The sequence below is a fragment of the Chaetodon auriga genome, chromosome 17 (assembly GCF_051107435.1).
Source record: "Chaetodon auriga isolate fChaAug3 chromosome 17, fChaAug3.hap1, whole genome shotgun sequence".
NCBI lineage: Eukaryota > Metazoa > Chordata > Actinopteri > Chaetodontiformes > Chaetodontidae > Chaetodon > Chaetodon auriga.
In genome coordinates this window covers 22,572,579-22,594,601 of record NC_135090.1, presented here as the reverse complement: position 1 = coordinate 22,594,601, position 22,023 = coordinate 22,572,579, and the positions used below count along the sequence as shown (strand labels likewise).

At 44.9% G+C, this 22,023-nt stretch overlaps 1 protein-coding gene across 3 annotated transcripts in view; it reads left to right on the top strand.

The window, feature by feature from the left end:
• The first annotated feature begins 788 nt into the window (after positions 1 to 788).
• Positions 789 to 22,023, top strand: part of LOC143335503 (protein MTSS 1-like) — a 47,459-nt gene continuing 26,224 nt past the window's right edge. For all 3 annotated transcript variants that reach the window (XM_076754978.1, XM_076754977.1, XM_076754976.1), the window contains exons 1-3: positions 789 to 1,208; positions 8,781 to 8,842; positions 10,498 to 10,571. In XM_076754978.1, coding sequence (XP_076611093.1) covers positions 1,137 to 1,208; positions 8,781 to 8,842; positions 10,498 to 10,571 — 208 coding nt within the window. In that variant the 5' untranslated portion in view covers positions 789 to 1,136. The remainder of the gene's footprint in view (positions 1,209 to 8,780; positions 8,843 to 10,497; positions 10,572 to 22,023) is intronic.

The following is a 22,023-nucleotide window of genomic DNA, read 5'->3' as shown; positions in this document are numbered from 1 at the left end:
TCACATGAATTCAGCTGATGAGTGAATAAACACAGTTATCACCACCTCTACAGAGGAAACTACTGTACTTTTTACTCCACAGCAGTTTTCTGCCTAATGTTGATACTTTTCAGACTCGAATAGAACATAAACACACATAAGACTCTAAAATATGAAGCATTGTTGAAGATTAAACTAACATTTTAGCTTTGGATTTCTTTGGTCTCTTGTCTAATTTCAGATGTTTATGAGTTGTTAGCTACTATTATTGTGTCATAATGTATCTGTGAGATGGGCTGATTTTCTGTTCCAGTACCAATCTGTCACCTCTCCTTCACTTTACTCCTCATCCTCCACTTTTTCATCATCCAAACAGTTCAGAGAAACACTCACTAGGTGGCGGCACAGTTTTAGGTTGAAGTGGATCAGGTTCCTCCTCTGACAAGCAAGTAAAGACATTTAATGTTCAGCATAATAATACAACAATAATAATAATAAACATTATTTTTCTCACTGTTTCATATCTTTCATGACATTTTAAGATATTGATGCTGTTTTTTCATTTATTTTCTTTCTTTCTTTTTTTATCACGTTTTTAAATGACCTTCTATCTGAAGACCTTCTTGTTGGATGAATCTTTGTTTTTTTAACTTCTTTTATTTCTCGGACTTGTCTCGTAGATTTCAGTGTCCAGGAGCTGGTTTTTATTTCACCTTGCTGGCCCTTCCTCCTCCTCCTCCTCCTCCTCCCCATTTCGGTCTCATTAACAAAAAGCTTCCTCAGATGAAGGCGGGGCAAAGCGGACGCGCGTCCTCGTCCCTCCAGGCGCGCACCCGGCCGCACAGAGCCAGAGGAGCAGGTCTCAGTGAGGGCTTGTGTCTCTCGGTCTCCTGCCCGCAGCGTCTCTCCGCTCCAGCATGCGTCTCCTCCTGCAGACATGGATCTATCGGCTCTGAGCGGAAACTAACCGCGGCCTCTGCTGCTGCTTCTGTCCGTCTTCTGAGCTCCTTCAGCCGGGGGAACCCTGCAGCGCGAGTCTCAGCGTTTCCACCACCGATCTGCTTTTCCCCCTTTAATTCATTTGTTTCCTGGCGCTTCATTTATGGACCACAGAAGCTGCGAGTGATTGTCGGTAATTTCCGTTCACAACGCTGAAGATGGAGACAGTGATGGAGAGGGAGTGCAGCGCGCTGGGGGGGCTTTTCCAGACTGTCATAGGAGACATGAAGGTAACATGAAGGAACATTATTATTGCATCTGATCTGTGATTTAAATCAATGTTGAAATAATGAGGGCAGGGCGCCTGGAAAACATCCCTCCGTGGATCCTGTTGCGTCAAACCAGGAAAAGCGCACATTTGATTCCGTCTGATTATTGGAGATTTCATCACTAATTTTCTAATTATTCAGGAGAGGGGGAGGAGGGGGAGCAAGGTGGGTGTGTTCGGGCTCTCAGGATGTGACCGCCTGCAGCTTTTCTGCACTGAAACGCGTAAAGCAGCTTCATCCCGCTGACCACAGCGACAGATGAGTGATGCTGAAGGACAGTTTGATGTCCTCACACCAAAGCTCAGGCACATTTCACGGGGTTTTAGGTAGGACAGGGACAAACTGAGGGTGGACTGACGGGGACCGTCTCATGGAGATGGACATGTGAAATGTGGTTTGCTCCTTTCTTAAAGAGAAGAACTTAAATGTGATCTTCAGGAACATGAATTGACGCAGTTCCAGCCTCAGAAATGAGAAGCCTGGCTGCTTCTCTTTGTCCAGTGTGACAGGAAACTGAGTCCTTCAGGGAGGTGGACTGAGCAAATGTTAAAAGACCCTTCTCTGACGTCCTCTGTGATTGGCTAATGAAGATATTAATTAGTTGTGATCCTAAATGAGGTGAGGGTTGACACAAACACACACCTGTGTGTGTGTGTGTGTGTGTGTGTGTGTGTGTGTGTGTGTGTGTGTGTGTGTGTTAACTGTTGTCGTCTCTAAAGGAAGCTTCTATGGCTCTGCAGTGTTTTTGTGTATTCAAACACACATTTTTGGTCAGTTTCAATGTTAATGTTGTTCTAGTGTGTGTGTGTGTGTGTGTGTGTGTGTGTGTGTGTGTGATGAGGGCGCTAACCTCTGGGAGGAGTTTGGGTGAAGGGTGGAGTGTGTGCAGGTTATGGTGAATACTGAAGGTTAGCCTGCAGTGTCCTCACGAGTGTGTGTTGTTGGGGGAGGGGCACCATGTACACACACACACACACATACACACACCTGTTTCCGTGGTGACGTAAAAACAGACAGGTGGTTTCTAACAGGTGTGGTGTGGTTGGTTCACAAAGGGAGGTCTGGGAAACCTGCCACACCCTCTTCCTCCTTTCTATTCCTGTCTTTGTCAGCCTCCTCTTCCTCCTGTCATCTTGTTTTCCTACAGCATGCCCTCCTCTTCCTCTTGCTCCTGTTATCCTCCCATCCTCCTGCTCCTCTTGTCTTGTTCTCCCTCGTTTTCTTCTTTCATACACGTCTGTCGGTTTTTGTCCTCCTTCAGTTTTCTCTCTTTTCATCTTCCTCTTTCTCTCCCCTCTCTTCCATCCTTTCTCCTTTCAGTTCGGCCTTCATCTTTCGTCTCTCTTTTTCTGTGGCATTTGTTTTACCTCTTCATCATCTCGTGATAACCGCTGAAACTCGTATCAGGTTCATGCTCTTAATGATGCTCGATGGCGCGAAATGAGTCAGCTGCTTCCACACTCTCTCTAAACGTGTTGAATCCACAAACATGGCTGCTGCAGATCGGAGCCGGGAGCGATGCTGCATCATGACTGTGAACAGAGTGGACTGTTTGATGTTTGTTCATAATGAAGATAAAATGATGACCATTTTCAGAAGGACTTCATGGCTGGTCATGGATGAGCTCATTTGAACTGCACTGCTAGTTTAACCTGTAACGCTGCATCATGTTTCGTGAGCTCATCACAGGTTTTCTGTTAAATCTGAATCTTCAAGTAAAGATACTCTGTTTTATTATGTATATAGTGAAAGGAAAATTAAGAAGTAACATAAAATGAAAACAGGAGGAAACTGTGCATTTGTCTGGGACTGTTTTCAGCGGCGGATTAATCCACATGTGGAGTGTTTGTGTCAGAATAAACTACAGCGTGTGTGTTCACTGTGATGAAGGAACGTGTCAGCCAGTGCAACAGTGAGGCTCACTGATGTGTTTGCATAGTTTCTGGACAAAAACTGAGCTCTATAGCAAAGAGGAAGAAGATCTGTCAGGCTTTGATTCACACTCAGCGCTTACTGAGAACAACAACATGAATATAATCCTCATGATGATCTTTAATTGCTGACTGAATCATCTAAATTGAATGAAATGCTCCTCACTGTAAGACGGCCTGATGTTTTATTCATACACGTGACTCACAGACAACCAGATGCAGGTTTTCCCTTGTTAACATTAGCATGTGTGGGTGGAGAGAGGTTTTACTTTGTCACCGTGGAGGAGACTCCGCTCTGCTGCTCCTAATTGTTTCACATGCACAGGTTTTGTTTGTATATTCAGGCTGAGAGTCAGCTGAGAGAGTCCATATTTTACCTTCAGTCACAGGTAAACAATGAGAACATTTTACAGCCGCTGGGTTAATGAAGCCAGTCAGAATGCCTGCTTGCTTGCTAATAATAACCAATAATAAGTTGATTTTTTAGCTCATAACATTCAGAGGTGAGAGCTGAGACAGTAAGAGTCTGTCAGAAGTTGGTGCATTTACAGCATTTTTACGTGCTGTTTGTAAGGAATCTGTATTGATTTTCTTTCATGTTCACACAAACACAAGGTCCCAGTTCATACGTTAATAGAGAATCCAGGACCCTGCTGGTGGCTGACACAGGCGGGTTAGTTGGCCAAACCGCCGTCCAGTTTGCTCCACGTTGGCCATGGTTTTGTTTTATCTCCATTTTCCCCTTGCACTGTTTAGCTGTGTGTTTTTAAGTATTGGTTGTAACAGATGGAATTTAAACCACTGTTAAATTGTTCTAGTGGTCTTTGTTGTGACCGCACATCTGCTCGACCAATCACGATCGACAGCACTGCCAGAGAAGTCCCGAGAACTTCAGATCGCCTCCTGACCAGAGCCCAAGAGCGCGGCGGAGACAAAAACAGGACCTGTGACAATGGCTTCATGCTGTGCTAGGTTCCTGCAGCCGAAAAAGGATGTTTGAGGCCGTTATTTAAAGCAAACCAGGGCGGACTGTCAACACCATAAACGTCTCAAAATCATTTCATTTACTGTGACTGATGTCAAGATTAAAAAATGAGAAGAGAAAGTTACCAAAAATTCACTGGTCTTTGTAATTTGAGGAAATCCTGTACTGTAACCTGTAATCTTCAGTCATGTGACCAAGCAGAGATGCTCCACATAAGAGACTTCACAACATTACATGACAGCGCCTCCTAGTGTTGCTGTAAAAGCACTTTGATCTTCATGTAGTCTATCAGCTCTGGTCCATTATGCTGCTGATGGCCTGATGTAACTGCACTTAAATGAGATTCTTGAAGTTTCATCTCCTCACCATCAAATACACATTTCCTGTCAGCAGGTTGAGCACACCTGCAGTCAGTATGTTGTGTATCCACTGTGTAAATGTGTGTGTGTGTGTGTGTGTGTGTGTGTGTGTGTGTGTGTGTGTGTGTGTGTGTGTGTGTGTGTGTGGCTGTGTGCCGTTCATCATCCACACATCATTGTGCTGCTTAAATTGAAGCAGACACATTGCTGTTGATCCGTTTAAGTGGAACCGATCTGCATGTTTTTCCCTGGAGGAGAAACTGGCTCGTCCTCATCTACTGCGAGCTGCTGCACACCGAGCTTCACGTCTGCCTTTGAACTGTGTCTTCTGTCGTTTAACAGACACTGAACTGCAGGCTCACTGTGGATGTGGAACGAGCCCATGTTAGCATCTTACAACATTTGACATGACATCACAAGATTTCACAGTTAATCTGTGAACGTAGCAGGTCATTGGACAAGAGGAACAATAGATACTAAGAATACTAAGAAATTCAATGAGATTTAATGAAGTGAAAGTCTTTCAGCAAACTATTCCTCACTCACACATCCAGCAGATACAGACCTCCGTTATTCTCCTGTCTGAGTCGGATATTCACTTCCCTTATAGCTGCTAAATGCCTCCACTTTCTGCAGCTGGTCATTAACTTTGTCTTTTCTGTGTGCAGCGGGGTTATCAATGCTCGTTTACAGGTGGAAACAGGTGCCCGTTATTTAAATGGGGGGGTTGGTGAGACTCTACTATACTATACTGTCCATCTGTACCTGGAGAGTCCAAACCATGAGCTGGGGCAGAGGGTCTCATACTTCTGTTGCCGTCTATCTGTCTAGTTTATTTAATTTAGTACAAATCTCTCCAAGCTTTGTTCCTGTGAGTCAGACAATTGACAGGAAGTGTGTTGGAGCGTACTGCAGCACTGTAAATGTTGAACTAATAAGAAGTCGACTTTGTTTCTCTGTTGAACACTTTCTAAACTGTGGAGAACATCTGTGGAAACAGCTGTGATGCTAACTGAAGATGAGACTCTGTAGAGGCTGCTGGAGCTTTTTAACCTGGTTACTGCTACAAAGCAACCAGGGTGCAAGGTGTTGCTGTGTGTGTGTGTGTGTGTGTGTGTGTGTGTGTGTGTGTGTGTGTGTGTGTGTGTGTGTGTGTTTGGTTTAAAGCAATGCCATTGAGCGTATTAGCTGAATTCTAATCACCGTTTATCTTGGACTGAGCGTCATCTTAATCACCTCTGAGCTAAAATAATCCTCGTCTCTTTTTCGGGGGCTGCTGTGTGTCCGTGTTGACATCGTCATGGAAACCTCACGGACAGAGCTGCTATTGGCTTCGGTGCTTCGGCCAAATGGGTCACTTTGGTTTTTTTGGCCTGTTGTTGATATAAAACTGGCTGACGTGAGTCTTTTTCTGCTCTCTGATGTGTTTACTCTTTCAGAGGTGAAATCCTCTGCTGGGTACTCGACTGGATTTTGTTGATATTTTCTACTAATGTTCACGTAGCTGTATGACCGTTAAGGTGTCCTGGTTGTTTAGGATGCTGCTCATGTAAGTGCAACATCCTCAGGCTGAACCCATCTGGGACCTTTATAGAGAAGGTAGATGCTTTTCCTCATGCTGAAGGAAATACTCAGTCACATCCTCGGGCAGTGGTGTTGCTCGGGTCCCTGGGGCCCCCACCCCACCCCACCTGTACACGCTGCAAAAATTTGGTTTTTGCACACATCGATGCACAATTTCTGGGACATTTGAGATGAATACTAAAAAAATAGATTAGTGGTTCTCAAAGTGAGGTCCAGGGACCAACAGTGGTCCCTGAAAGCCCAGGCCTATCAATAATCGTTGTTGTAAATAAGTGGCCGGGGCCCCTCTAGTGGCCGGGGGCTCCAAGCAACTGCCTGTCTTGCCTCTCCGCAAGCCCCGCCCCTGTCCCCAGGCTTAACACGGCAAAAAAAAAAAAAACCCTATCACGCTGAAGTCTGAGGAATCAGATCTGAGTGATTATCGCTCACCATCACCGATAAAGAAGAAGCACAGTGGGATTTCTTGGTATGCAGCCTGTGCAGATGCTCACAGGGGCCGAGCAGAGGCCAAACAAACAGAGCCGAGGACTCCTGAAGGACCCGCGGGCCGCCACTGCTGCCGCCGCCGCTGCCTCTGGTTGTTGCCACGGTGACAATTTATGTTCTCAGTGACTGATTGATGCAGCGACCCTGAGAGAGAAAAACGGAGAGAGAGGGGATGTAATGAGATGTGGCTATATATCTAAACCTATGTGTATATAGATACAGATATATAGATATGTACAGTGTAATACAGAGGACATGATTAATGAGTAATGAAGAGCAGGAAGATGAAGTGACTGGATGGAAATGGAAAGATTGAGCGTGTGCGCACGTGAAAGAGAGAAAAAGAGGAAAAGAAGAACAAAAAAATACGTGTGTGTTGAATGTGAAAGAGAGAGCGAGAGACACAAAGAAGGCAAATGTGTGACAGGAAAAAATGTGTGTGTGTGTGTGTGTTTGGGTGAGGATGAATGCACGTGTGACTCCCCCCTCCCCACACATCCCTCTCTGTCTGAGACCCCTCTGCATCTGCAGCTGCAGCGTCGCCATAGCAACGGTAGCCAGGCGATGACGCTGGGCATCACTCTCACAGCGCAAGGCTGAACACACCCACCTCAGCCTGGCTTGGCCCAGCTCAGCTCGGCTCGGCTCGGCTCGGCCGGCTCGGCCGATGATGCTGACAAAAGGCGACGCCCACACAGTGCCATGCAGGAGCTGAGGGTGGTCAGTCTGGGTCTGCCTTGACGAGTCACTGGTCTCTCTCCTTTCCAAACTGGTCGTCAAAGAAAGGCTACACTGAAAGAAATGAGGGACAAAATCAACAGTCCTTGTTCTGTAATCATGTAAGCTAAAGCTGAGACGTGTCTTTGTCCCAGTAGTGGCTTGTTGTCTGGTGCTGCTGTTTTGTTCCCTGAATGCAACACTGTGGAGGATTTTGTAGTGAAATGACTTTGAATTTGGTTGAACTTCAGACTGAGCTTTGACAGAACGTGGATTTAGCTCTTGGTTTCTTAGAGTGTAGTCGTGGCACAGGGGAGTGTTTTCACGGCCAGTCCGGACAGGAGAACTGATTACAGCAACTCTCACGACGTGCATGTGGCGTGTGAGAATTGTATTAAAATAGACTTCAGAGCGTGTCCTTTAAACATCTGTCCAACATAATGTCTCAAATGTCAATATAAGGCCTCAAAGACTTGGACTCGGTTCAAAAGACCTAAAAACAGCTGTGTTCGAAAGCGTTCTGTCAGTCAGATGTTTGACTGGAGAGCAGCTGAGACGCCTCTGGTGTGGACAAGCCATTGCATGTGCAGCCATGTTGGTTTTGTATTGGGCTGTGAGGAAGGCGTGAAGGTCTTCGCCTAAACCTTGGAGACGGCCCTGGAAGCAACGTGCACTAAACTTCAGGGATGTCCACATACTTTTAGTGTTCCAGGGTCGTATTTCTGCAGCGCTCATAATCCAAGGAAGGAATCTTTATTTATTTGTTTGGCTGTTTAGAACCACAGTCACAGCACGATCTGAGTGCACACCCCGAATCCAGAGAGCGAAGATGCCTCGGATGTTTCGCTGCAGTAGAAAAGCCCCACCCGCCCCTAAAACATCAGGGGACTCCTGCAGACATTAGAAGCGCACCCCAGTTTCTTGTGTCTTTGTGTGTTTGGCTGCACTGTTTCCCTCCATGCAGCCTACTTTCTGAACACACATCCAGCAGCACTGCACTGCAGCGTTTTGGCCTCTCAGTCTTTGTATCTGTCTCATATTAAAGCCAGTCGGTGGACCCAAACTGGATTTGCATGCCTGGGGGTGCTTGTTTGGCTTCCTCTACACTGGCTGGGTGGGTGTGGCGTATGGATCGCTGGTATTGATCTGTCTCCTTGTTGTCTGTTGGCTCACTGCTGCATCTGACGCTCAGGATTAATGTGTTTTGGCTGAGCCTGGCGATCGGTACACGGCAGAACTTTTATGTTCTCTTTTGTAGTTGAGTGTGCATGTAATCAATACACATTAATATGAAAAGAAACTGTGTGCCCGACCTACTGAAGGATATTTACGAGACATGATCAATCAGCACTGAACGCTGTTTGTACAATTTAGATATTACAACAACACGATTTTATAAACCTTCCATAAAAATGAGGATATTACTCCGTGTTTGTGCTGCACCTTTCTGATTTCCCCTCTCTCTCTTCAGGGCAGCTATCCTGTGTGGGACGACTTCATCAGCAAGGCCAGCAAGCTACAATCACAGCTCAGGTAACACACACACACACACACACACGCACACGCACGCACACACACACACACACACACACACACACACACACACACACACACACAGAGGTGTGTCGTTGGCTCTGTTAAGTACAAAGTGAGAGAGTTGAGAGAGGTCAACACACAGATTGTGCAGGCACTGTCATTGGTCCACTGCAATTCTAAAGCAGGAAGACTCAGCTGTGACATCATAATGAATAAACGAGGCTACGCAAAGCGTAGCTTCCTCCGAATTTGGTGGTGTAAGATACATGACGCCTGGCTGCAATAAAGACAGTAGAAGAAGAATGTTGAAAACTGGAAACACGAGTCATCTGGAGAGAGGTCCGCAGGGATTTGTTCATTTGGGAAAGTTGTAGTTGTTCTTTCACGTCAGCTGTTACGGGCCATGTTTCATGCTGTGATGAAGATTATGAGGATGAAGAGCGATATGGGAATATCCGGGACGACCACGACAGCGGAATCAGCTTCAGTCGTCCATTCTAGGGTTCAAAACATCTCTTTAGAAACCTGTAGGTGATGTTTCAGATGCTCCATCCATGTTTTTCTGCAGAGCGTGTCAAAACCGACATTCAGTTTTCTCTGCGATGCTGAAAAAAGAGAAATGTGTGCACAGGTAGCGCACGCAAACACACACACACACATGCTGAGAGTTTGTGTAACCTGAGCTCATGAAAATCCAATCAGTCTGTATCATTAAGTGTTTAAATGTCAGGCCCACCTCTTCTGTTCTGTCGCCTCGTCCCCGGCGCTCTGGTTCAGTGGCTCTGCACGCACGCACACACACACACACACACACACACACACATACACACTGCTGAAGGTCATCCACACACACAAACATGTAACTTTGAGAAACGTATACATACAAACTGCAAACATACACTTAAACATTAATTCATCATGGACTCTACCTCCACACAAACACACACAGGTTTACACTCACTCCTTCCAGCTATTAACCACCCACCGACATCCACCTTCACGCACACACTCACACACGTGCACAACTCAATTAACCTTCTGTGGCTGGCAGAGATTAATGATGCCACCATAAAGTCATTATCAGTGAGATGGATCAGCAGCAGCCTCCAGAGATTCTGCACTGGAGCAGAGGTCACCAGAGGTCGAAGCTGATTGCAAACACTGCGACTGCATCCTTCCTCGTCTTCCTCACCACACGGCGTCATGGCGTTTTGGGCAGCACTCGTGTCTGTGGCATTAAAGGACCAGGCCAGTGCTTGAGCATGTTTCTCCTGTGCGTGCGCTCCAGTACTGCAGATCACCTGCCGTGTTTGGATGGTGTCACCTCAGTATGTCGTGAAAAATCTTCTTGCAAACACCTGACACTTTCAGATAAAGATCAAGGTCAACATCACAAATTAACTGAACGTGGTCAAGTGTTTTCAATTAGATACTAAAACAGGATGTGATTAACAGAATCTTTTTTTTTATTGTTGTTAAAATGAGGATTAGCAGCAATTAAAAGTGTAATGTTTCACTCTGAATATGGCACAATCCAGCAACCAGTGAGTGGACCCAAACCTAGAATCTTAACATATTTCCTGAAGATACAACATAGAAACTGATTTTCAATCACCATTTGCATCCAAACCTTCCTCTGTTGTGTCTCCCAGGACCACAGTGGTCGCGGTAGCAGCCTTCCTGGATGCCTTCCAGAAGGTGGCCGACCTTGCAACCAACAGCCGAGGTACGTGTCAACGTGTCTGTCTTGTGTTGGTGAGGGTGTTTCCTGCTGTTCGCTGTCTCATGTCACGAGTGTTTTTCTTCGGGATGTAACGTCTCAAAGCTGCTGTTTGTGGTTGTGATGAAGCTGAATAAATGATGGAAGTCAATGGACCGGTGGTGAGATGCCGGCTGGCGGCGGTCGTCATCACCTCTGGCTGAGCAGTTGCTGCAGCGTCAGCCACAGAACAGTCTAAACGCCGGATTTGTTTTTAGATTGACATTACATTATGAACTCAAACTGTATGACAGATTGTGTCCAACTGACTGAAGAGAGTGAACAAATGGAGAAAGCAAATTTAAGACTAAGTTGTAAGACTAGGTTCAACAAAAACTGATAACAACACCACAGAAACTGAATATTTTCATGTTTTCTCAAATTGTATATCTAGGCATTCTCCAAAAACGTTGGCCATCAGTAATCACATTCAAGGTATCTATACCTATATTTTGGCTATATATCTTTATTTTGAGGCAATTTACTATATTTATCACTTCAAACTATGTGTAATATCCTGTTAGCACAGCCATCCTTGATTTAATTTGATTTGAGGTGTAAATAACTTACTGAAGGGGCATTATCAGCATGATCAGAATTTCATTGGCTACTCGAACTGTCAGGCAGAAGAGAAGGCGGTCCTTCTGTTCAACTCAGACTCTTATTGGCCACTCTTGTTGCTAGACAACATGGCGCCAATTTTTATGTTTGCCCGGAAGTTGTGAAGGTGAAAATACGGAAGACAAGCGGAAGAAGAGCCCATCACCTGCTGGAGAAACATCTTTCTGTGGATTATTGTCATGTTTTAGACTAAATATTTTTACTGCAGTGGATCTTCTGGATCTTTATTGATGTTTCCAGACCGTTTTTGTCGGAGTTTTATGGATCTGTGGATCAATGAGAGACGTGATCGGTGAGTTGCCTCTATGTTGCGTCAATTTTAAAAACGGTTGTTTGTCTGCTGTTGGCGTTCATTTTGACTCTTGTCGTGATTTCACGAGAATCTTTGGCTTTTATCGTGTTCAATATGAGTATAACCGTGAACGGAACGTTTGTGTCAGTAGAGTAATACTGTTCTTCAACAATAAACGGTAAGTCCGCCTGTGGCCTGCAGGCGGACCATCGAGACAGCATGAAGTTGAATTTGTATTATATATTCTTCATGTTGTTATGTTGACCTCAGTAAACGAACTCAGTAGCTAACATCGTGTTTGAATTGACGCCTCAAAATGTCTCCAAACTGAGCCAAACGTCAACCAAAAAGCAACTGACTCATTAGCAGCGTCATCCAGACTTCATGCTAACCTTGATATCAAGCTAGCGGCTGTACCGACAGCACTGCACCAGGGACAGAAAACACAAACCTAGTTTCTATTGATCAGTAATTACTGTTTTGTTTTTTGTTTCTTTTTGTTTCTTTTTTTCTTTTTTTGTTTCTTTTTTTTTTTTTTTTTACCGGTGAAATCAGCTGAAGTCCAGCATATTGAAGTCTGATAATGTTCAGTGAAAATAATTCCTGAGTTACAGAAGTGAAAATATTAAATATTCCGGTGTCCTCCGCTGCCTCTCTGATGTCCGTCCTGTCACTCCTCTCGGTGAATTAATCAGTAAATTAAGAGTTTATTTCAACCAAACCAGAATTAGTGATGGTTGATTGAACAGCGGAAAGATGAACCAAGAAGATTTTGTTTAATTTTAGTTTGTTTTAGTCGCCTTTGAGACAAGTGCGTTTTACGATAATTAAAATCACTGTTTTTTGAATGGAGTCTGGTGGCTTTGGCCAGAGCGATATAACGGCTGTTTCTGGTTAAACAAAACGGATCTATCTCTTTAACAAGAAGGTATCTCTGTATGGATCATTTCCATGATGATGTCAGACACGTGTTATAACAATCTGAGTCTGTCAGTGGAGAAAATAAACGCTTTCAGTGGACGTACAGTGACTGTGGACACACACCCGCGGGGGTTGAATTGCATCGTTTCTTTGCTGCCGGCTGCAGCGCTCTCGTTCAACACTGTAAAAACTTGAAAAAATGTCGTCTCCATTAGTCCATTGGACACAAAAACATGGAACATTAGGTTCCGTTATCAGACAGTATGGGGCTGTAATTCCTCCCGTTGGTCCGGGACACTGAAGTCCTCCAGGACGCGTGGACGAACAACTGTGCGCGCAGCATCACTTCGACTGAGTGTGAAATGCAGGTCAGGATGAAACCAGCAAACAATTCAGCAACACGGTACAGGACACCATTCATTTTGTAATGTGTGGCTATTAAGATCTTTTAAAAGACGTCTCTCATATTTGTTTTCTCTGTTACGGACATAACGCGCAAAAATAGGCCAATTTTGGCCAATTTTAAGCCCCGTTGTTACTGCTGTGAGGCAGTTTGCACGTGTCTATTGATTAGTGCTTTTTCATTATTGACTAATGATCAGAGGTGGCTGCTTTCCTGATCGCTGGACTGGGACGTCAATAGAGGTCTCTTCCTGCATTGATTAAATTAAGCAGGAAGCCCTGATGGGCAGCTGTGTGTGTGTGTGTGTGTGTGTGTGTGTGTGTGTGTGTGTGTTTGTGTTTGTGTTTGTTTGTTTCCAGCAGTGTTCAGCTTCTATCTCTCTGGTAACCTTTCTGCGTGTTTTGTTTCAGGAAACGCTGTCTTTAAGGTTTACTGTGTGTGTATTCGTGTGTGTGTGTGTGTGTGTGTGTGTGTGTGTCTGCGGTGGGATGTAGGCCAGCTTCCTGTCGAGGTGACTCGCTGTCACTTTGACAACAGCAGCCGAGGAAACAATCAGTCAATGTCATGGTGATTCTAGGGCTCTGGGTCACAGCGGCTCTGTAATTGACTCTGTGTGTGTGTGTGTGTGTGTGTGTGTGTGTGTGTGTGTGTGTGTGTGTGTGTGTTGCGGTAGCTGTTACACCTGGAGCAGTGTGTAGAATTATTGGTTTCCTTCAGGATCTGTTGGGATAAATTAGAGGTTTGTGGAGCCACGCTCCTCCTTCCCTGACCTCCTCCTCCACGGAGCTCCTCCAGCCTCGTCTCCTCCAACAGTATCATAAAGTATTTGTGTACATAAAGTATTTGTATACATAAAGTGCTGCTTGTACTGTTTGGGTGATCTGATGGTCTGTGCGATGCTGTAAATCTGCCCACCGTCATAGATTGTGCCTCGCTGTTCATGCGGTGGTGGTGTCCTCTCGGTGTCTCGGGGGGACATCAGTGAGCTGGACTGATTTATGGCAGTTTTCTGTTGACATGATTGGTACATCGATGTGATTAAAAATATTGATTTTTTTTAGGGATTTTCTACGTATATTCTTCAAATATCAGATTCTATAAAGGTTTTTAGAAAATCCCATATTTAAAAAAGGTCATAATATACACAAACCAGATGTAGACAGATGTGTAGACCAGTCCCCTTTTGGTGTTTTGGGTTTTAATCTTGTTCAGCTTGCAGTCGGTCCACTCTGACAGATGTGTTGAATTATTGAATTTCTATTGAATTCTTACCAGTGTACCAGCACTCACTTTCATCCCTGTACATCACCTTTCCAGAGGGATGGAGGAGGTTGGGTGAAAAGTGAGAAATGGAGGGAAGTGGTGTTAGAAGTCAGAGAAGGTGTGAAATTTTAGGTGGAAACATATAAAAGAGTAAGAAAAAACACCAAAGAGAGGAAGATGTGCTGTGGAGGGATGGACTGCAAATGGGAGAGGAGGAGGAGCAGGTGGAGGAGAAAGAGGATAGAGGGCAGATGGCGATGGGGAGAGATGATGCAAAAGATGGATGAGGGATGGAGGGGGAGGAGGCTGCTGGCTGTCATGTCCAGCCGGCTGCTGCTGGTGCTCATGGCAACAAGATGGAAATCACTGCAGGGCTCAGCCCAAGCAAAGAACCTAACCTTAACTTATCTTATCTTAAATTCACATACCGTAACACGTAATGAAATGGAGGGAAATGCTGGAACTTCCACAGATGTTTCTTGTGACTGATTGCGTCCGTTTTGTCTTTAATTCTAATATTCTGAAGATTAAATGATTCGGCTGAAATGGTGAGAGGTTAATAAAAGTCAGTTCAAAGTTGAGGTTAGCTCTGACCTTCAGTCACTTTTTATTTTCCCTTAAACTCAAAGTTCACGGCTGCAGGTGGGTTCACTCGTGGTTGTCTGACAGTGTCTGACCACACGAGCTGTCCTCATTGTGAGCGTCGAGGATCATATCCAACACAAACACTGTGGACATGAGACACAGGTGTCCTCTCTCCACCTGTTAGTGTGTGCGTGTGTGTTGGTCCACGGTTACCATAGCAACCTGCTTCCAGGGATGAATTCATCCTTAAAGGGCTGATGAGCTCCGTCACTTTGGCGGGGGCCACGTCAGTATGTCAACACCTGGTGACTGGGTCGGACTGAGGAGGAGGACGAGGAGGAAGAGGAAGGAAAGGAGCGGGGAGGACAGGAAGTTGGGCAGGAGGAGAGGAGGAAATAACTGAGTATGTTTGAAGGAAGGAGAGGTGGAAATGGAAGAATTAGGAGGAGAGATAGCAAGAAATGAGACGAGGAAGAAGGGGGGAAAAGAGGGAAGAGAGAAGACGGTGAGAGAAGGAACAAGAGGAGGAAGAGGAGGAGGAGGAGAACATGAGAGAGAGGGATGTAGACAGGAGGGGCAAGAGGAGAGGAGGGAAGGAGAAAAGGAGGCCGGTTAGAAGAAACATTTCAGCCACAAGAAAATACAGCTTGAGGCTGATCGACGGTGCGTTCAGGTACTGCTAAAAGAATTCAGTACTGGAGATTTGAGAGTGGACTCTGACTTTCCAGTTTACGTCAGTGCGTCTCTTTCTTGATTGTGTGCTTCTGGTCCCTGTTTTCACTCCTCTACAGGTATTTTTTTATCAAAGAAAAGCGAAGCAGACGCTAAGCGCTGCTCTGCCCTCCTCTCCCATCACTCCTCTCTGTTTCCGTTGCAGTTCGATTTGTAGTTTGGTCATTTTGAGGCGAGGCTCGGTTTGTTAAAGGTCACAGAGCCTGCGACGCTCAATGATGCAGCAAAAAACTGAGAACGTGATGTTTGACTGATGATTTGAATCATCATTTAATCATTAAGTCTGTCGACAGCAACAATAATGAAATTTTATTGGTTCCAGCTACTCAAATGTGAGGATTTGCTGTTTTTCTTTGTTATCTTTGGTAGTAAAGTGAATATTTTGGCTTGTGGGCTGTTGGTCGAACATAGGAAGTAATCTGAGGATGTGAATTTAGGCTCAGGGGGTCTATTTCCTGATGTTTTACAGATGGAAAGGATAATAAAATCAGCAGATCAGTCAGTCGTGGGCCGTCTGTCTGTTTCTGGGTTCTCGTTCTTGCTTGGCAGCTCGATGTGTGAATGTTTGAATGGTGCCGTTTGTTTGTTAGGGTAGAAAAACACCGTTTCCTGAAAGTCGCTGATGGTTAAAGACCTTCTTCTGTGTAAATGTTTGTTTTTTGTTGTCTCACCTTGTAAAGTCCTGGAGTTTCATTAAGCAACATCTGGAAAGCTCGTGGAGACTCTGACATCCAGATGAGAGCGGAAACTGTTTTTTACACCTCGGTCCATCTGCTCAGAGGCTGACAGTTAGCCGCAGTAAACTGAAGCAGACCCTCGATACTCCCACTTCAGTCACGTGTTATCAGAGCTTCTGTATCACCGCCTAACTGTAAAAACTGTAGTCGCTTATGAGCCACAAAAGGCTTAAGGCCAGATGTTGTTTTCGGGTTAAATGGCTCCGATGTGTTGCGGTGGTTGTGGTTCAACTGTGTGAGCAGAGCTGCAGCATATGGAGCTGAGAGAAAGCTGCAGGATAAAAACTCCCGCTGGTCCTCTTGAGCTGATGTCCAGCATTTTCCATCTGCAGACACACACGAGCATCATCTGCAGCTACGACTGCAGCAGCACATCCTGATGAACTTCCTTATTTTTACCTGAAAGTTAAACATCTCACTCCAAAACCACGGTCATCAGTCTGCTGCTGTCACAGTCTGTCTGTTATGTCAAGATTTCCCTTCAGTGGAGTGAAGTGGTTCAGGCCAAAAGTAAGTGGACAGGGCTGCCTACATAGGCGCTTTCACACCAACCTCGGTGGATTCAGACTCTCTTGTTTTTCTTACTCGGTTCCAAAGAACCAGACCGAGACCTCTGGAAATTGTGGATCTCTGGGTTTGTTTTTCAGTGTGAACAGGAAGCAGACCAACCATGTAATTCCATGATGGTATGAGTTCGAAAGCTAAACTGCTATTAAATCCAGCTGCGGGTCGTGGGAACTGTGAAGGAAGCGATCTGTTTAATTAGGATCATTTGGTAATCATAGATTCTGTATATATGTAATATGTGTAGCTTCAGTGCACGTTTCTCAGCACAGATCCACGCGTTTGTGGATGATTTGGCTGTAAATATTTGACCTTTGTTATTGAAAACAGTCACATCATTTGGTATGCTGAATGGCAAATTTATTTATCCAAATCTGATCCAACATCCAGGCTCAACCTCTGCCGCTGCAGCCAGCTGACTTCCTGACCGCAGTGCACTGTGGGACGCGTAGTTCACTTCCTGCCGTCGTCTTGTAGCTTTGACTTTTTTTACACGGAGAGCGAGTGTTTCATGGCCTTACCTTGTCCTCAGTGTGACATAAAGTTCATATTTTATGGTGTTGTTCTCAGAGGTCTGACCTGTCGGGTTGTGTTTGTGAGGGAGTTAGACGTCATGAACAGCTCGTCTGCACCACTTTGTAAATGTGTGTTGGGGATTTTAGACGGACTGTAGTGAAGTGGATCCCTGTGGATGCTGCTGCAGTCAGTATCTGCAGTGTGTGTGTGTGTGTGTGTGTGTGTGTGTGTGTGTTGGGGTTGAGTCCTCAGCAGCTCACAGATGGCCTCCTTTGGCAGCTCGTCATTTAATGATATCATCTCAGTCGCAGGTGAGTGACGTCATATCTGCAGTGTCCACACGCCTGCGTTGTTTTAGGATTCTCATCAAGGTCACACAGAGACTCCATGTTCAAACTTCCCCCAAAATCCATGTTCAGCTGTTTTTAGGCTTCGTGAAGTGCTGAAAAACAGTGTTGGAGTGTTTTACACATGTTGACTGGCCTCATACATAAACACTGAAAACACTCACACACACTGTGTTTTAAAAACTCTGTAGACTGACATGATGCAACTTGTTTTGGGTCAACGCATGTTAACATCATAACCGCGATGAAATCACCTCGTTAAGTCTGTGATTACCGCTTGATGATGATGATGATGATGATGAGTACACAAAGTCAGTGGAAAGATTTGGTCTCTGTTGAGGTGAAGACTGGTTTCAGTCTGAGGATCCCAGAGCTGCATCAGTCTGACTGGAGGGGAATAACAGGTGTCAGAGTCTGACGTCCAACAGTGTTCAAGACGTCAAGTTCCATTAGTACAGCGAAGAGAAAATGAGCTTTGAATTCAAGATTAATGCATAACTTTAAGCCTTAATGTAATTTAGAGGAGTGAGACCAAAGGGCTCGATGAGGAGGCTGCCTCGAGTGGCCACTCAAGGAACTGCAGTTTTTGGGACTCGACTGTTGGCTTCATCGTCAAGCCCTGGAGGTTTGGAGGTTTCTGTTGGTCGATATGTAGACTATTTATTGCACACTCGTAGACTTGATTTGATCAAATGTAATTCTCCGACTGACCTCCGTGACGGACACCACTTCAAAGTCTGTCTCAGTGGGTCACATGTAAACACAGCTGGAGATTTGGAGGCTTGTGTGTCCAGTTTGTATGAGGTGAACGTCCCTCTGTCCTGCCGTCTGTATGAAGCTGCCCTCAGGTCACTGCTCGCCAGTCACACGGCAGCTGTGTGCCCCCGTGGTTCAGGGTCCGGCAGGAAACCGGAGCTCTGCCGTCGCTTTCTGCTTTTGGTAAAGCTCACATTTCCTCTGAGCTTCATCCTGAGCTCTTTACTGAACACACTGGTTGATCAGACGTGCTGATAATGTTTGAAATGTTTTATATGTTCAGTTCAGCTCTCTCCTCTACAGAATCAACGGTTCATGGATTTAAATGACAAGAAACCAGAAATAAAGAGATGAGGGTCAGAGGTCGCAGCGCACTGTTGGTATTTCTGTGGCCTGCAAATGTTTTTATTAGAGACAAAGAGAAGAACTGAGACACAGAAATAAGAGAAAGCTGTGTTACATTTAAATTTTTATAACCAGACCTCGATCACAGATCAGATCAAACCCACCAGGATCAATAATTAACAGGGTTCAGGACCAGATCAGGAAATATCTGTCGCATTGAAATTCATGCATAAATTACATGAACATGCGCTTTCAGACTCTTCATGTTTTATGTGCTGACTTATGTTAATGTGGCCGCTGGTGAAAAACAGCAGAAATAAGAGCGTCGATCCTTTGAAATGACTTTTTTTACTTGCGATTTGTGAATTTATGAAGTTAGACATCAAATTGTTCGTGCATGTTCTGCATCATTTCCTCTCACATTTCACCGTAAAGTACATGTGCTGTGTTAAAATATTTAAAAATAGTTTCAAATACTTTTCAACTTAGGACTCAACATATTGATTTGCCGTCTGAGAGACAATTAAATAGGTTGCTTTTTATTTTACAGATGATTTCCTACTAAATTTTCAGAAAATATTTTTGAAAGCTTTATTAAAGGGATTATGTGAAAATGAGAGATGTTATGTGAAAAGATCTGAAAAATAGTTTTTCACTGTCTTTCTGGATAATTTATGTAGTTGTGTTGAGTTGAAAAACAGGAGAGAAAAGAAAAAAATCATTTATTTAAGATTGGAAATTGTGATTCACCCTCAAAAAACATAAAAAAATACCCTTAAAATCAGATCCCAGGGGCCAGAAACACTCACTGGTTTAGTCCACCTTTAAAGGCTTAAATGTCGTTATCCTGCTCACGTCGGACTCACATTCGAGTTTTCGGTCCCTCAGAATGAATCAGCCGGTGCCTCTTTTGAGAAAGTCCCATTTTCTGCCGTGAAAAGAACAATAAATCGATCCAAGACGAGAAGACGGAGACACATTTCTACTCAGACATGTAGAAATGTTACGAGCTCACAATACAAGTCTGGAGTCCAAGACAAGGTTCAGGGTCTACAGCCTGGACTGTCTTCTGGGAGGACACGTCTCATCCTCCTGGTCCTCAAACAAGGTCTCAGCCTCTTTAGAGCAAGACGGTGAGAGCACAACCGCTGCAGCGCGTGGTCTGAAAGGGCCTCATTATGGTATGGCATCGCCATGGCAACAGCAGCAGCTGCCTGATATGACATCACAGAAGATGTATAAGAATCTCACACACACACACACACACTCTCAGTGAACATATGGAGGGAGTGCAGGCAGCCTGCAGACTTGCTGTACATCCAGTTAATGCACATGACTGGTGATATTTTTCAGGATAACAACACCTACTGGGGGGGTTTGAGGGGAGATAATCCACCAAAAACAAACAAAAAACATCCTCCATGATCCATAGTTTCATTTTAGTTTTTGAAAAATAAGAAAAACTAACGAAAATTTTGTGGTTATTGGACGTAATTGAAAACAAGTGTCAGTAGTTCATTCAATTCATTCTTTATGTCCAGAAAGCAAAAAAAAAAAAAAAAAAAAAAGTCCTGATGCAGGAATCTACCTGCTGTCTGTCTGTGAATCAGCCAGAGGTTGAGTTTGAATTATTAACCAGGGGCGCCCAGCAGGTGTGTGTGTGTGTGTGTGTGTGTGTGTGTGTGTGTGTGTGTGTGTGTGTGTGTGTGTGTGTGTGTGTGTGTGTTCCTTTCATCTCCTGCACAAACTGCTTCTAATTAGTTATGGGACCCCACCTGTCTGAGGCAGCATGAGAAAGAATAACGAAGCGCTCCCTCTGCAGGCCTGGCCTCGGGCTCAGTGCAGGTCTGCTGGCCCGTAGTCGAGGTGGAAGCTTTAAAATTCACAGCTTTGTTTTTATTTATTTTCACATTCGGTTGAGAAGTATGAAGCGATGGAGAGAAAGAAAAGGAAGTAAAAATGAGAAGAGATGGGAAAGAAAATTGTGTGATGACTCACAGGTGAAGAAGGAGGAGAAAGGCCGGTCAGAGGAGCGTCTGTCCCTCCTGAGAGCGCCGGCTCTGGTGTTGGAGGCGAGCAGCAGGAGGTCAGAGCCGTTTGAAAAGGTTGAACAGCCGTTAAATAATTCACGACTGCACTCTCACGCTGCAGAGATGAACTCTGTCCACCTGCTTTGCTCACTTTCAGACGACTTCACTAAACCCTCCGGCTGAGCATGTTTCCGCCGGGCAGAGCTGCGTCACGTTCTGGCTGCGACGCGGCCGCCGACGCCGTTCTAGACGAATATACAGACCGAGCTGCGCTGAGCAGATCGAGCCGGGCAGGAAGTCAGGCACAGAGCGCCTGGTCCATTTTCAAAATATAACATCCTGGTCCTGATTGTACAACAGAAGAGCACAAAAGTCAAGATAAAATGACCAAATCAACCAAGTGTGAGCAGCAAATCTGGGCATGGTCGACTTAAAAGACGAGAACATCAACACAAAAAACGCTCCACGCTAGTTCAAGTGCTCCATGCTAACGCCTGAATGGAGCCAGTACTTTTAGCATTGTCTCTGTATAATAACTGCTGTGCTAAAGCTCAATTAGCTTCCATAACAGAGTCGTCTTATAATGATGGTGATAATGATGTGAACGTGAACAACACTCGTTTTTTAAGTACTCAGATCAGACCTTCTGTGCTCCACTGTTTTCACTGTACTCGTGTTTGAGGTGATGGTTTACATCCTGGCAGACAAATAGAGGTGTGTGTGTGTGTGTGTGTGTGTGTGTGTGTGTGTGTGTGTGTGTGTGTGTGTGTGTGTGTGTGTCTTCTCCAGGGAGGATCAAAGTGTGTCTGGCTTAACAGACGACAGCCAATCACAGATGAGCGAGAGCTGCCTGAACAGGCCTTTGGTAGTTTTGGTAACAGACATGCGTTCACACACACACACACACACACACACACACACACGCACACACACACACACCTGAGCACACGGGCAGAATGGCTGCTGTAAACACAGACCTCCCACACAGCTCAAGCTCAGTCCCTCCATCAGCTTCTGACCACAGTTCCATGTTAAAAAAATATGTTTTAACGCGGTGCGTTCACTGACAGCTGAACTGCTGTAAATGACAAATCTTCATTGTGTTCCTCAGCTGAACGTCACTGAATGTATTGTTTGTTTCACTGCCTTGTTTACAAACACTGCTGGTGTAAACAAACACAGTCCTGACCGTACAGCCGTGTTTAGTGAGGCTGCGACGATATGCTTATCTATTGATTTGATACCGTTCTGTGGTGCCGATCGATACGTGTTGTGATGCGATAAACGATTGATTGGTAATGAAATGA